The following is a 13,896-nucleotide window of genomic DNA, read 5'->3' on the forward strand; positions in this document are numbered from 1 at the left end:
CTGGGTCCTGGGCATTTACGTACAGTTCGGTAGATGCTGCCAACTTTGATGCTGACCAGCACTCCCACGGCCCTCTGCAGTGTTAGCACTGGCATTGCCAGTTTTACTTTTTTCAGCCTGTAGTAGTGGTATTTCAGTGTTTTTCCTTTGTTTTCAAAATCAGCTCAATTAAGGTGTAAGTGTTGGCGTGCTGGTGCTGGCTTGTTCCACTGCACAAGATCCAACCATCCACATCCTTTCCAGCTCTGTGCTGAGCGGTGACACTCTATAGCTTGAATCAGACTCAGTGGCAGTACTTCCACCACAGACATTAAAAAGACACTGCAAATAAGGGTTTTAGCCAGAGTCAGTTACAATATACATAAAGTAAAATGCACCTATTTTAAGTGTTCAGCTTGGTGGTTTTTGATAAATGTGTACATCAACGTATTTACCACACAAGAGAGATACAGAACATATCCAGCCCCTCCCCCAATGTTCCCTTGTTCTAGGTCCCAGTCAGTTCCTCCCCAACCCCAGGTAACCAAGGGCCGGTTTTCTGTCACTGTAGTTGAGACTGTTTCCCTCCTAGAGTTCTGTATAAATGGAATCACATGCTATGTATTATTCTGTCTCTGGATTCATTAGCTAAGCATGTTTTAGAGGTTTACACATGTTGCTGTGTGTCAATAACTTGATCTCTCTTTTTATTTTATTGTTTAAAGCAGTGGTCACCAACCGGTGGTCTGTGGACCATTGGTGGTCCATGTTGGTGATGCTGGTTTAAAGTATTAGGTATGTCTCCTTTTCCCTGATTGACCCCCCCGCCCCCGCCCCGCTCCAATTTGATCTCTTTATTGCTAAAGATAATTTGTTGTGTGGACACAACACAATGGGATCATCCACTCCCCGACTGATGGACTCCTGGACTGTTCCGTGTTTTGGCTCTTATGAATAAACTAGTAGCCCATTTGCAGGAAAAATCCTGCAAGCGGCCGCTGCTGCTGCATGCGCTGCTGCTGCTGCTGCCGCTGTTGCGGCCACCACGCCTGCACCCGCGCGCCACTGCCACCCGCCCCGCTCCGCCCCACTCCACCCTGCCCCGCCCAGGCTTTCCCTCTGGCAGCCATCTTGCTTTCCGCTTTTCCTCCCTCTTCCTTCTAAGTTGTCTTCAGTCTTCACTCCTCCCTCCTTCAGTGTATGCAAATTAACCGCCATCTTTGTTGGGTAATTTGCATACTCACCCTGATTGGCTGGTGGGCGTGGCTTGGGCGTAGCGAAGGTGCGGTCAATTTGCATATTACTATTTTATTAGGTAGGATTTGCTAGTACCATTACTTACAGGTCTCTTAGCTTTCATTTCTCTTGGGTAGATACCAGGGAGAAATGGCTGGGTTGAATGGTAGCACATGCTTAATGTTTTCAGAAATGCCAAGCTGTTTTCCAGTGTTGTACTTTGCTATATTATGATCAGTAGTGAACGAGGTTTCCTCTTTCATTTTCTGAGTTTATACAGCATGATATAATTTCTTCATTAAATGTTGGCTAGAACTCACCAATCAAGCCATCTTGGCCTGAAATATTTTTTGTGAGATTTTAAATTATGAATTCAATTTCTTAAATTGTTACAGGGCTAGTTGGGCTTTCTCTCTCTTCATGAGTCAGTTTTAGTAATTTGTATCTTTCATGGAGTTTCATTTCCATGTCTAGGATGTCCAATCTATTAGAATTATTGTTCACAATAGTCTCTATCCTTTCAGTGTTGATAGGATCTGTAGTGATGTCCCCTCTTCCCTTCTCAATATTGGTAATTTGTGTTTTCTCTACTTTTGCTTAATCATTGTAGCTGAAGGTTTACCCATTTTATTGATATTTAAAAACCCCCACACAGATTGAGTTTCATTTTGTTCTCTGATGTTTTAGCCCTAAAAGGGTTCTAGTTTTATGCAAAGGCCTTTGGACTCAGTGGGAGTACATCAATCACAGAAATTTAAAAAACATACTACAAATCAGGGGTTTATCCAGAGTCATAAGGATAAAGTACTTCTTCCCTTCAGCCTGGGATGCACCATTCTGGTTTTCAGCCTCTCTTCTTTTATTGCACCCAGATTATTCCTTCTTTTTTTTTTGTTTTGTTATTCTTCCCTTTCATTTTTTTGAAGTTGACATTAACATAAAATTAACCATTTGAGAAGTGAATAATCAGCTGCATTTAGTACATCAGTGTTGTACAACCAGCACCTCCATCTAGTTCCAAAATATTTCATCCCCTCCAAAGGAAACCCTGTGCCCATTAGCAGTTACTCCCCATTCTTATCTTCCCCCAGCCTCTGGCAATCACTAATCTTCTTTCCATCTTTATAGATGTACCTATTCTAGATATTTTGTGGAACCATATAATAGGTGACCTTTCATGTCTGGCTTCTTTTACTGAACATAGTTTTCAAGGTTTACCCACATTGTAGCATGTGTCAATATTTTATTCCTTTTTGTGGCTGAATAATATTCCACTGCTTGGATAGATCACATTCTGTTTATCCATTCACCTGTTGGTGGATATTTGGTTTGTTTCCAACTTTTGAGTATTACGAATAATGCTGTTGTGAACAAGTATCTGCTTGAGTTCCTGTTTTCAATTTTTTGGATATATACCCAGAAGTATTGATGAATCATATGGTAATTCTATGTTTAACTTTCTGTTTTCCACAGTGGCTATACCATTTTAAATTACCACACGCAATGTACAAAGGTTCCAATTTCTCCACATCTTCTCCAGCACTTGTTATTCTCTATTTAAAAAATGAAAGCCATCCTGGTGGGTGTGAAGTGGTATCTCATTGTGGTTTTCATGTGCATTCCCCTAATGACTGAGAATGCTGAGCATCTTTTCATGTACTTGTTGGCCATTTGTATGTATTCCTTGGAGAAATGTCTATTCAAGTTCTTTTAAATTGGGGTGTCTTTTTGTTGCTTCATTGTAAGAATTCCTTATATATTGTGAACACTAGACTCTTATATGACTTGCAAATATTTCCTCCCATTGTGTTGGTTGTCCTTTCTTCATAACATTCTTAGATGCACTAAAGTTTTAAATTTTGATGAAGTCTAATTTTTCTTTTGTTTCTCCTGCCTTTGGTATCACATTTAAGAATCCATTGCCAAATCCAAGGTCATGAAGATTTACCTATTTCCTTTAAGAGTTTTAATAGTGTTAGCTCTTATGTTTGGGTCTTTTATCCACTTGAGTTAATTTTTGAATATTGTGTGAGGTAAGGGTTCAACTTCATTCTTTAGTGTTTAGACCCATCCCCCTCCCCTTCCCCAGCCTCATTTGTTGAAGACTCCTTTTCCCATTGAATCGTCTTGGCACTCTTGTCAGAAATCATTTGACCATACGTGTGAGGGTTTATTTCTAGGTTTTCCTTTTTATTCCATTGGTCTATATGTCTGTTCTTATGCCAGTACCACAGTTTTGGTTGCTGTAGCTTTGTACCAAGTTTTGAAACCAGGAAGTGTTAGTCCTTCAACTCCCCCCCCCCCACCCCCCGCCAAGATTGTTTTAATTATTTGGGGCCCTTGCAATTCCATATGAACTTGAAGATTGTCTGTTTCTATTTCTACAAAAACAGCCATTGGAATTTTGATAGAGGTTTCATTCACTTTGTAGACCACTTTGGGTAGTGTCATCTGAACAGTATTAAGTCATCCAACACATGAACACAGATGCCTTTCCATTTATTTAGGTCATCTTTAATTTCTTTTTGCAATGTTTTGTAGTTTTAAGAGTACAAGTCTTTCACCTCCTTGGTTAGATTTATTTGTAGGTATTTTATCCTTTTGGATGCTATTATGAGTGAAATTGTTTCCTTAGGTTTTTTTTGTGATTGTTTATTGCTGGAATATAAACACATCTGATTTTTGTGTGTTGATCTTGTACCTTGCAACTTTGCTGAATTAGTTTATTAACTAATGTGTTTTTGTGGATCACTGGAACTTTCTATGGTCATTCACTACATAATGATGGACCAAATATATGACGGTGGTCCCAAAGGTTTATAATGGAGATGAAAAATTCCTATCACCTGGATGTCATGTGTGACACCGTACTGTTCGTGGTGATGACAGGCATATAAAAGTATGGCAGAAACAATTATGTCAGGTACATAATACTTGGTAATAGTAAATGACTATGTTCCTGGTTTATGTACTTACTATACTATATATTTTATCATTAGAGTTTATTCTTTTGACATAAAATAAAAAGTTGGCTGGCCCTAGCTGGTTTGGCTCAGTGAATAGAGCGTTAGCCTATGGACCGAAGGGTCCAGGGTTTGATTCTGGTCAAGGTTACATACTTCGGTTGCAGGCTCCTCCCCGGCCCAGGTCCTGGTCAGGGCTCGTGCAGGAGGCATCCAATTGATGTGTTTCTCTCACATCGATATTTCTGTCTTTCCCTCTCTCTTACACTAAAAAAAAAAAAAAAAATGTTGGCTGGAAAACAGTATACCTCATACACTTTGTCAGCCTCTTGAGTGCATCATTTTGTCCTGAGCTTGATTTAATCTCTGGTTACTTTGTATAGTAACATGCTACACAGGTTCGTAACCTAGGAGCAATAGGTGTGTAGTAGGCTATGCCATCTAGATTTGTGTAAGTGCACTCTAAGATGTCCATGTAACAACAAAATACATGACTGTATATAGGATCATGTCATGTGATTAGAGATAATTTTACTCCTGATGAATAGCAGTGGGCATCTTTGTCTTGGTCCTGTTCTTTTTCACCATTATGATGTTAGCTGTGGATTTTTCATAAATGCCTTTTTGTTAAGGAATTCCCTTCTATTCCTAGTTTTATGAGTGATTTTTATCATGAAAGCATGTTGGATTTTGTCAAATGCTTTCTGCATCAATTGAGATGGTCATGTGGTTTCCCCCACTCTGTATTCTGTTAACGTGGTGTTTTGCGTCAATTGATTTTATGTTGAACACTCTGACATTCCTAGGATAGTTCACACTTGGTCATGGTGTATGATCTTTTTAATATGTTGTTAGATTTGTTTTGCTAGTTCTTTTGTTGAGAATTTTTGCACCTATATTCTCAAAGGATATTGGTATCTTTGTCTGTATTTATCAGGGTAACGCAGGCCTCATAGGATGAGTTAGCTGTTCCCTCCTCTTCAAAGTTTGTGGAGGGGTTTGAGGATTGGTGTTCTTTAAATTCTTGGTAGCTCAGTAATGAAGCCTCTGGTCCAGTATTTTTCTCTGTTGGGAGGCTTTTGGATTATTGATTCAAGCCCATTACTCGTTACAGATCCTTTCAAATTTTCTGCTTCTTCCTGAGTCACTTTTAGTAGTTCGTGTGTCTCTAGGAATTTGTCCATCTCATCTAAGTTATCTAATTTGTTGGCACATACTTGTTCATAGTACTGTTATTTTTATTTCTGTAAGGTTGGTAGTAATGCCCTCACTTTTAAAAATGTTATCTGCATCTTCTCTCTTTATCAATCAAGTTAAAGATGTGCCAATTTTGTTGATCATATTAGCAGTTTTGAAGTTGGTTGGCTGATATATTGAGTTCCACCTTACCTAGTGGCGCTGGAACTGAATCCCTGAGGATGAATGTCTCATCTGAGCGAGGTTGAGGGGAGCATGTGCTTGGCCTTAGCAGGTGCCAAAAATGCACTTTATCACCTTTAAGTGAGTGAAAAACCATCTCCGCAAATATGACACCAAGAGCCCCTTTGGCTTGGTGAAGGCTCGCACACACCCTGCCTCACGGGCAATGGGAGCTGTGCCCCTTGCCTCTCTGGTTGCTAGAGCAGGAGGGAGGCAGGGTGTGAGACCTCCCTGCACGGCCCCTGGCTAAGCCTGCTGCTCTGGGGGTGGGGGGTGGGGGGCCTCACAGCAGCCCAGGGGCCATCGGAGCACAGCCATGTCTGATGGGTGATGCCTTGGTGTCTAGAGTCCCGGCTCATGTCCCAGAGGAGGCAGTGGCACAGGTGGTCCGCTCTGTGGCAGCTCTGGCATGTTCCAGGTGCTGTGCTTACCGTCCGGTGGGGCAGAGACCTCACCTACAGGCCCTCTACCCAGGTGGACAGTTTTCAGAGGGGGGAGCGAAGGGGGAAGGATATGCCCCCATTCTCTCAGACTCAGCTGTCTGAAGGCTAATGCCCCGGCCTCATGTCCCTGAACACCCTCCCCCCGAAGTTTCTTTTGGGCTGACCAAGAAACAGCAGGTCCTCATGAGGCTGGAGAGAGGGCAGTGCCCGGTGGAGCAGATGTGAAGTGTTTGGGCCTTTTTCTGACGGCAGGTGGAGGCTTACCCAGCAGACCTGTAGTGGGTGCCGCTGGCACCGGGGCAGCAGGCCCAGATCCCCACCAGCCTAGAGCATGATCAGGAGCAGCTTGGGCTCCAGTGAGGGCAGGCCTGAGGGCTGTGGGCCCCCAAGGCCTGACGTGTGGGCAGGTGTGAGGAATGAAGAGGATGCAGATGTGGCTGGGGTAATGGGCAGTGACCCCAGATTCACGCTCAGGAGGTGGGGCTGTGGGAGGGTTCTGAGTGGAGGAAGGGTCTAGCGGACTCCCTCTGATGGGAGGGAGTGGCCGTAGGGCAGGCTCCAAAGGCTGCGGACAGACAGGTGGGTGGGGGGCACCGCGCCTCTGGGAGGAGGAGAGGCTGTGGGAGAAACAGGTCTGATGGGTCCTCCTGGGTCAGAACCGGCCTCTGCGCCCTCACAACCTGGACCTGGAGTCACCTGTGATGTGCAGGTGAGGGGTTTGTCCTGTCCCAGGATGGGGACAGGGCTGCTGGTTCCTGAGGGCCCGAGCCAAGAGGCCTCCTATGACACTTGGTCACTGGCTCCAGCCCTGCCCCCGCCTAAACATCACCTCCTGTGTGTCTTAGGGGGTTCTGGAGGCTTGGGGGGCATGGCTGGCGGGGGGCCCAGAGAGGAGGCCACCGTCAGCAGTGCGGGGTCCTAGGGCTCCCTTGTCCAGCCCCGGTGGCAACGAGCCCAGGGGGGTGGGAAGGGCTGGGGGAGGTGGGGAACCACCATGGCCCCTGGCAGGGAGGCCCTCTGAGGCCGGGGCAGGGAGTGTGGAGAACCACCGGAGCCAAGGTGCAGGGTCTCCTCAGGCCCCCTGGTGCCCCCACCCATTGGCAGAGCCCCCAGGACGACCCCCCAAGAAGGGCTGCTGGGCTGTGGCTGGCGCTTGGCTGCCGCAGGCAGACTTGCTGGCTCCAGGCTCCCTGTCTGAGGCCCTGTCTGTCCGCCACAGACACAGGGCGCCTGTTTCCCTGTGAGCAGGAACACGGCCTCTCTGTTGGCACCTGGGCCGGCCCCCCAGGCGGTAGGGAGGCTGCTCCACACAGACCTGTACTTGTACCCACCTCGTCCAGCCTCTTGGCCGGCACCACCTCTCCGGGGCTCTCCACAGTATGGCCAGGGCCTGGAGGGGTGGGGGTGGGCGGGAGGAAGGGGAGAAGGGGGGCTGCCAGCACCCCCTGGCCTCTGTCCCCTGGCTGAGCGGGGCTGGGGCGGCACCACTGGGTGCCAGCTTATTTGTCTGGCAGGACCCTACCCTGCTCACTCACAACTCACGTCAGGCAGCAAAGATTCTGGGCTGCACCCAGTTCTCACTGCCGCGGAGCCCCTGGGTTGCCAAGCAAAACATAGTTAGTCCATTCTAACTTCTGACGACTGGGCCTCAGAATCGCCCGTGGGGACCCTGCCGCCCAGCACCCAGGCAGGGGCTGCCGGCTCTGCTATCCCCCACCCGCAGGTCAGCAGCAGGAGGCGCCATGGTGTGTGGCTGGGGAGACGCGGTCACAGGGGACATGAGGATGCGCTTCGCTCACCGGAGGGGGGACAAAGGGCTTCTGGACGCTGGTCACTGGGGAGGAAGGCAGGGCCCAGACCAGCTTTGGGGTGTGTGTGGAGTCTGGGGGGGGGGTTCTGAGGAGGGGTGGGCATGAGGGGGGATTGGGAGTCTTGGCTTCTCCCCCTCAGTCTGTTCTGGATGTGGTGGGAGCCAACCCCAGGAGGCAGGTGGGGGAGAGGCAGGGAGCGAGGACTTCCTCACAGCCACACCAGGTACACAGCAGGGGCTTGGCCCCTGGGGGTAAGGGCCTTCTGTGGACCTGGGGTGCCTAGGACCCTGGGGTGCCTAGGACCCTGAGGGAGCCTCCTGGCCAGGCCATGGCCAATGGGAGGAACCGAGGCTCCGTGTAGTGGGTGCTGGTGGTCCTGGATCCACCACAGCTCCCTTGGAACGCCCATGTCTGGGGGCCTGGTGACAAGGGAGATGACCAGGGGTGCCTGGGGACCCATTGTGAGGGATGAGGAAAGCACGGATGGCCACCCGCAACCCCAGCAGACCCCCCAATGCCACCCCCTGGTTTGCTTTCCTGGACATCTGGGTGCAGGTGGCGGTGCAGGGGTGCTAATGTCTTCCCACTTTATTTCTTGGTGGACAGGCCCCGTGTCCCTCTATTCCGGTGCTGGGTACGGCCACTCCCGCGACCTAAAGTAGCCCTTCAGGTTCTGGAGGCTGAGTGGAGGGAAGTAGGGGCCGATCCTCTTCCGGATCCACCACTTGCCATCTGCGGCGTGCAGGCCCCCGGGGCGGCTGAACTTGTACCTGTAGTGCTCTCCCCTGACCCACCTGCAGGGAGGGGATTGTCAGCTGCAGCTCCGCCCAGAGCGGCAGCCTCCAGGGGCCCAGGGCTCAGGGGCCCAGGTTCGCACTTCAGGAGGGGCTCCTTGGTGGGGAGAGGCTGCTCAGGGAGCCAGAGGAGCCCATGAGGAGTCCCCATCACAACCAGGCCCTGGACTAGGGGCCGTGTTTAGCCTCCAGGAAGGCTGAGTGCTGGGTGGCAGCTTCCAGAGCCCCCAGGACGGAGGCTGGGACTTGCTATAGGGGGCCCACCCCCTTCCCAGAAGCGGGGGTCCTTTCAGCAGGTGAGCTGTGCTAGGAAAGGGGTTCGCCCGAGGGCCTACGGATCTTTGCACCCGGCACATTTCCAGGGGTGGGGCCTGGCCCCCAGAGCACATTCTGCATTTGGGGGAGTAGCCCTGAGAGGCAGGTGAAGCCACTGTGGGTGGGGGTCCCGTCTGGGAGAAGAATCTTACCTGGGGGGGTCCCTGTCCGCAAAGGGGTTAAGGGCCAGCAGGGACAGAACCTCGGCGTCGTTGGCCAGGAGCCTGCCCGCCAGGTGGATGACCCACTCGTGCTGCTCGTAGGTCTGGGGGCAAGAAGAGGAGGGGTGCTTGGGCCGCTGCCCCTGGGTTGGCATTGGGTGCCCGCAGGACCAGGCCACCAGCCTGAGCCCTGTTGTGGGCAGGAACCCTCAGGGAGGGTATGCTCTCTGCCCCCTCCCACCCTCCAGAGGGCCCTGCCCGGTCGGTCGGCCATTCCATCAGGCTGTGGTCCTGGGTGTGTCTCACTGCCGTGTGGTCAGTGGCTGCCCTGGCGGCCCACACCCCATTGCTTTGGTTTAGGTTCCCCCAGAGGGGCTGCCAGCTTCTGTTCTCATCAGTCAGCCAGATGTGTGTGATTGTTCTTTCGTGTGCCGGGTCCCCGCCCCGTCCTGTCCTTGGGTAACTCAGCAGGCACAGGGCCCAGCCAGGCCAGCTCACCTCTGGGTTTTGCCACCTGGGAGCCCTGGGCTGTCACCTGGGGAGATGGGTCAGCAGGAGATGCGGCACCTCCGGGCTCTCTGGCCTGGCTGTGGCGCCTGGTCCTTGTGCGAGGGCATCTAGAGAGGCCCTGGGGACCCATGCCTGAGGGGACCACGCTGTGCAGAGGCAGAGCCTGCGTGTGCAGCAGAGCTCAGGGAGAGGCCGGAAGGAAGCCAGGCTTCCGACCCCCCACGGCCGGATGTGGGCCTGGGTGCCGGCTGCTCAGGGGGAAGACCCTGCCCCAGGAGGGTGGGAGCCGGGAGAGTGTCGTATAGGCTACTGCCTGGCCTCAGACGTAGGCCCCGATCTCAGGTGGCTGACAGTGAGGTGAGCCCTGCCTCTCGGGCTGGGGTGGGGAGTGGATGAAGCTGCTCCATAGCTGACGCCCATACCAGGAATCCAGCCTGACCTCCCGTGTCCTCAAGGGCCCAGGTGGGTCATGTGAGGCTGGTCAGAGTCGGGGCTGCATGGGCACCCATGGCTGAGTGTGAGTGGCCTATGACACTGTTTCCAGCGGGGTCTGATATCACCCCACCTGCCCTGTAGGGGCCCCAGCGTACCCATTGAGGGCCCAGCCTGCTGACACCTCCATTACAGCCTCTGAGACCCTACTGGAGGGCACCATAGCTTTGGGGATGCTGAGTCCACAATGAGCACCTGGACATGGGGATTTGGGGGAGATGGTGGAGCAGAAGAGGGCCTTACCTGGAAGGCTGCGAACCACATGAGCCAGTCGAGGCGGTGGTGGTAGGGGGAGATGAGGCATGGCCGTCTCCTCAGGTCACCCGGCTTGCACTTGAACTCGTAGTCCTCCCACACAGTGTCCGGAGCGCTGGCGTTGGGGCTGGCCGTGCCCTGCAGGATGACCTCTGTTCGCTCCCTGGTGATGCTGTCGGGGAGACCAAGTCAGGGCGGGCTGGGCTCTGTGTAATTGCAGGCGGTGGCTGCCTCTCCACCCAGAGCAGACCAGGTGGGGCTGGAGCTGTGGCTGTGGACGGAGCAGGAGCAGGTGGGGGCTGGCCTCGGGGGAGGGAGAGCAGACCCCTCAACCCCACCCTGGCCAAGAGTGACCCCCAGGCATGCACAGTACCTTCCAAAGGCTCCGTATGTGTTGACGATTCTGAGGGGGTTGAAGGAGCTGTTCATGACCTGCTTGGAGCTCACCAAGTTCAAGACCACAGGGATGCTGAGCCAGGCGACCAGGACGCCCAGGGCCAGGTTGGCCGCCTGCCGCACCATGCAGCCTGGGCTCGGAGAGAGGGACAGAAGGTAAGCTTCTGCCCCCTGGGCCGGGGCCCCAACCACAGGGAGGAGACGAGGCTGTCCCACGCCCCGTCAGTGGGCCCTCCAGACCCTGGCCTCTGTCTGGCCCCTCTGGGCTCAGAAGCTGAGGGTGGTGCCGCTGGCCCCCGCCTGGGAGTCTGCCCACAGCTCCCATCTCCCCCAGCCAAGGACTTTCTGAGGCTGATGTGGAAACTGAGTCATGACAACTGCCCTTATGGGGTGGGCCTGGCTGTCGCTCAATAAGAATGGGCCAGCACTTCTGGGGACTAGCTATCCTGGGTCGGGAGTAAAAGCCTCTGTCCATGTCCCCAGGTGTCCACCCACCGTATGTCGGCGTAGGCCGGGCCTCCCGGGCTTCCTCCTTCTGCATCTTTAGGACTTGGTCCTTGAGGCTGCCAGGCCCGGAGGGAAATAAGAACCCCATGGAGGCGTCATCGAAGCAGGCGATGCTGGGCACGATGGTCAGCCAGTTCAGGAAGCTCAGGTTCCCACTGACAATGAGGACCACCTGAGGGACGGAGCAGTGCCTCAGCCCCAGCTGAGCAAGACCGAGGACAGCTGCCCTGCTCCAAACTCGGGGCTTGGTGTGCTTGTGCTGGTGGCAGCCTGGCTGTCCCCTCCGGTGGCCTGTGCTCCACCTACTCCACCAGGACCCAGCAACTCACAAGAGTCCCAGCAACCCAGAGGTGCTGGGGCGGAGGGGTTCCAGTTTCTTCCCGGAAGCACACCCGGGTGCCTATGCTATTTCCTGAGACCAGCGTGGCAGGCGGCCATGGTCCTGGCCCTGCTCCCCCACAATAGGCTGCACACCTGGCCTCGTAGACCTCTGGCCCAAGGATGACCATGCCCCAAATGACCTTGAAGGCAGACTCTTCCCAGCGCCTCCAGCAAGGACCCAGTCTGCTGACAACTCCATGCCAGCCTGTGAGACTCTACTTGAGGCCACAGCCAAGGCCGCCCAGAATTCTGACCTCCAGGACTGCGCAGTCACACGTGTATTATTTGATGCTGTGGTTTGCGTTTGGTGCAGTTGTTACGGCGATTATTAATCAATACAGGCCCAGGGTAGGGGCTCTGATGTCAGGATTGTGCCTGGGTCATGTGGGAGGTAGGCGGGGTTCACTGCTCTCCCTATCAGGGTTGGGGGAGATGGGGGTGCACGTGCCTATCTGCAGCCTTGTCCTCCACACCCTGGTGACCACGCGCAGGGCCTGGGCACCCTGGGATGGGTGTGGCAGGTTCCTAGCGGGCTGTGTGTTGAGCTACCCTTGGACACGCCTTAGATGGAGCCCAACTTCCTGTACTTCCTCAGTGGCCACAGGAACAGGGCCAGGCCTGGGCTGTCTGCTGGGCAGCCGTCTGAGAGGCTGGTCACTGCTCCTCCTCAGAGGCTTTCCGCTGCCCAGCTGCTTCTGATGCCAGGTCCGTGGCGACCCTGGATGACGCAAGGTCCAGGAAGCCCAAATATGCTCGGTGAGAAACTGGCATGTCCCCTAAATCCCACTGAAATGGTGACCAGGGAGGCGAGGCTGCTCTGTGTCCCAGACCCGCCGGGTTCGTCTCTCTGGCATGGCACTAACTCAGCGATCCAGAGGCTTTCCAATCAGAACCACCCCAAACGCCTGAGGCTCCTGCCCACGAACTAAGGTCAGGAATGGATGAGGTACTGACAGCAAGGGGATTTCCCACGCCCAGCTGTCGCAGGGCCACATCCTGGAGCGGCCTCCCAGCCAGACCTCCCGGAAGTTCCTTCTGCAAGAGCACCTTTGTATGCCCTGTTGCTGGGCGGTTGGGAGCAGGGAGTGTGAATGGTCTTCCCTTGAGGGGAGGCCTCAGGGCATCCCACACCCCTCAGAGGGACACCTGGGGGTGTCTTCCTGTCCTGTGGCATCAGGGGCTCAAGTCTACATGAATATTTACGCAGAGGTGTGGACAAGTTTGGGGTCATGTGGCAGTCTGACGCCGAGCCCTGCCCTCCGCCTGGGACTGTGACAGAAGCTGGCTGATCTCACCTGCTGTTTCCTGTCGGCAGCGACCTTGAGAGTCTCCACCTGTGCTCGCTGGACTTCACATGTTCTCTGTGAAGTGCTTGTTCAAGTTTCTCCCCATTTAAAACATAAACAAACAACTGGCTGATGACTTGGGTTGTAGGAGTCCTCTGTCCGATATGCGTATGTTGTGATTGTTTCTGCCAGCTGGTGTGGCCTGCCCTTTTATTTTTGTTATGGCATCTTTGGAAGAGGTTGAAGTTTTACTTTTTTATGAAGTCCAAGTTATCAATTTTTAAAAAAGTTTACAATTAGTGCTTTTGTGTCCCATCTAAGAAATCTTTGCCTACCCCAAGGTTATAAAGATTTTCTGAAAGGTTTGCAGGTGGAGCTCTGACCCATTAAAAACAACCTCACCCGAGGATATGTTTGATTTGAGAGAGAGGAAGGGAGAGAGAAACATCGCCTGGTTGCCTGCGCACAGACCCCGACCAGGAATCGAACACACAACCTTTCAGTGTACGAGAACATGCCAACCAATGGAGCCACCCGGCCAGGCTGGAACTCTGATCCATTTGTTAGTTTTCCACGTGTGGTGTGAGGTGAAGTTCAGAACTCTTCTCTCCTTGTGGAGACTCAGTATGGATTCAACCCCGCCAGCTCCCTTTCAGGCCCACGAACCAGCCCAGGAGGAGAGAAAGTATGAGGGCGAGCGCGCGGCCAGGCCTACAGTGCGAGTCCCAAGTCCTAGTAAGAGCAGGAAGGTGGCAGCGCCTTCCAGGAGGAGCAGGGAGTGGGAGCAACCAGGAAGGATCAGGAGTCCAGGATGACTGGGCTACGGAGGGAGCAGAGCCAGGGGTGCTGGGCGGTGAGGGGGGTGGACCGTCCATGGTGGACACAGAATGTTTGCAGCGAGATGAGCTGCCCCGGCCTCAGAAAAGAGGAAACAAGAGCCTGGAGCTG

The 13,896-nt window shown here is 52.9% G+C and overlaps 1 protein-coding gene across 2 annotated transcripts in view; it reads right to left on the bottom strand.

Moving 5' to 3' along the window:
• Positions 1-2,095: 2,095 nt before the first annotated feature.
• The window catches only part of LMF1 (lipase maturation factor 1), a 113,240-nt gene continuing 101,439 nt past the window's right edge, over positions 2,096-13,896 (bottom strand). For both annotated transcript variants that reach the window (XM_079793109.1, XM_079793108.1), the window contains 5 exons: positions 11,270-11,453; positions 10,752-10,905; positions 10,367-10,550; positions 9,113-9,225; positions 2,096-8,645 (listed from right to left, as the gene is read on the bottom strand). In XM_079793109.1, the coding sequence (XP_079649235.1) occupies positions 8,471-8,645; positions 9,113-9,225; positions 10,367-10,550; positions 10,752-10,905; positions 11,270-11,453 (810 nt within the window). In that variant the 3' untranslated portion in view covers positions 2,096-8,470. The remainder of the gene's footprint in view (positions 8,646-9,112; positions 9,226-10,366; positions 10,551-10,751; positions 10,906-11,269; positions 11,454-13,896) is intronic.

Source organism: Cnephaeus nilssonii, assembly GCF_951640355.1.
Source record: "Cnephaeus nilssonii genome assembly, chromosome: 2".
Taxonomy (NCBI): Eukaryota; Metazoa; Chordata; class Mammalia; order Chiroptera; family Vespertilionidae; genus Cnephaeus; species Cnephaeus nilssonii.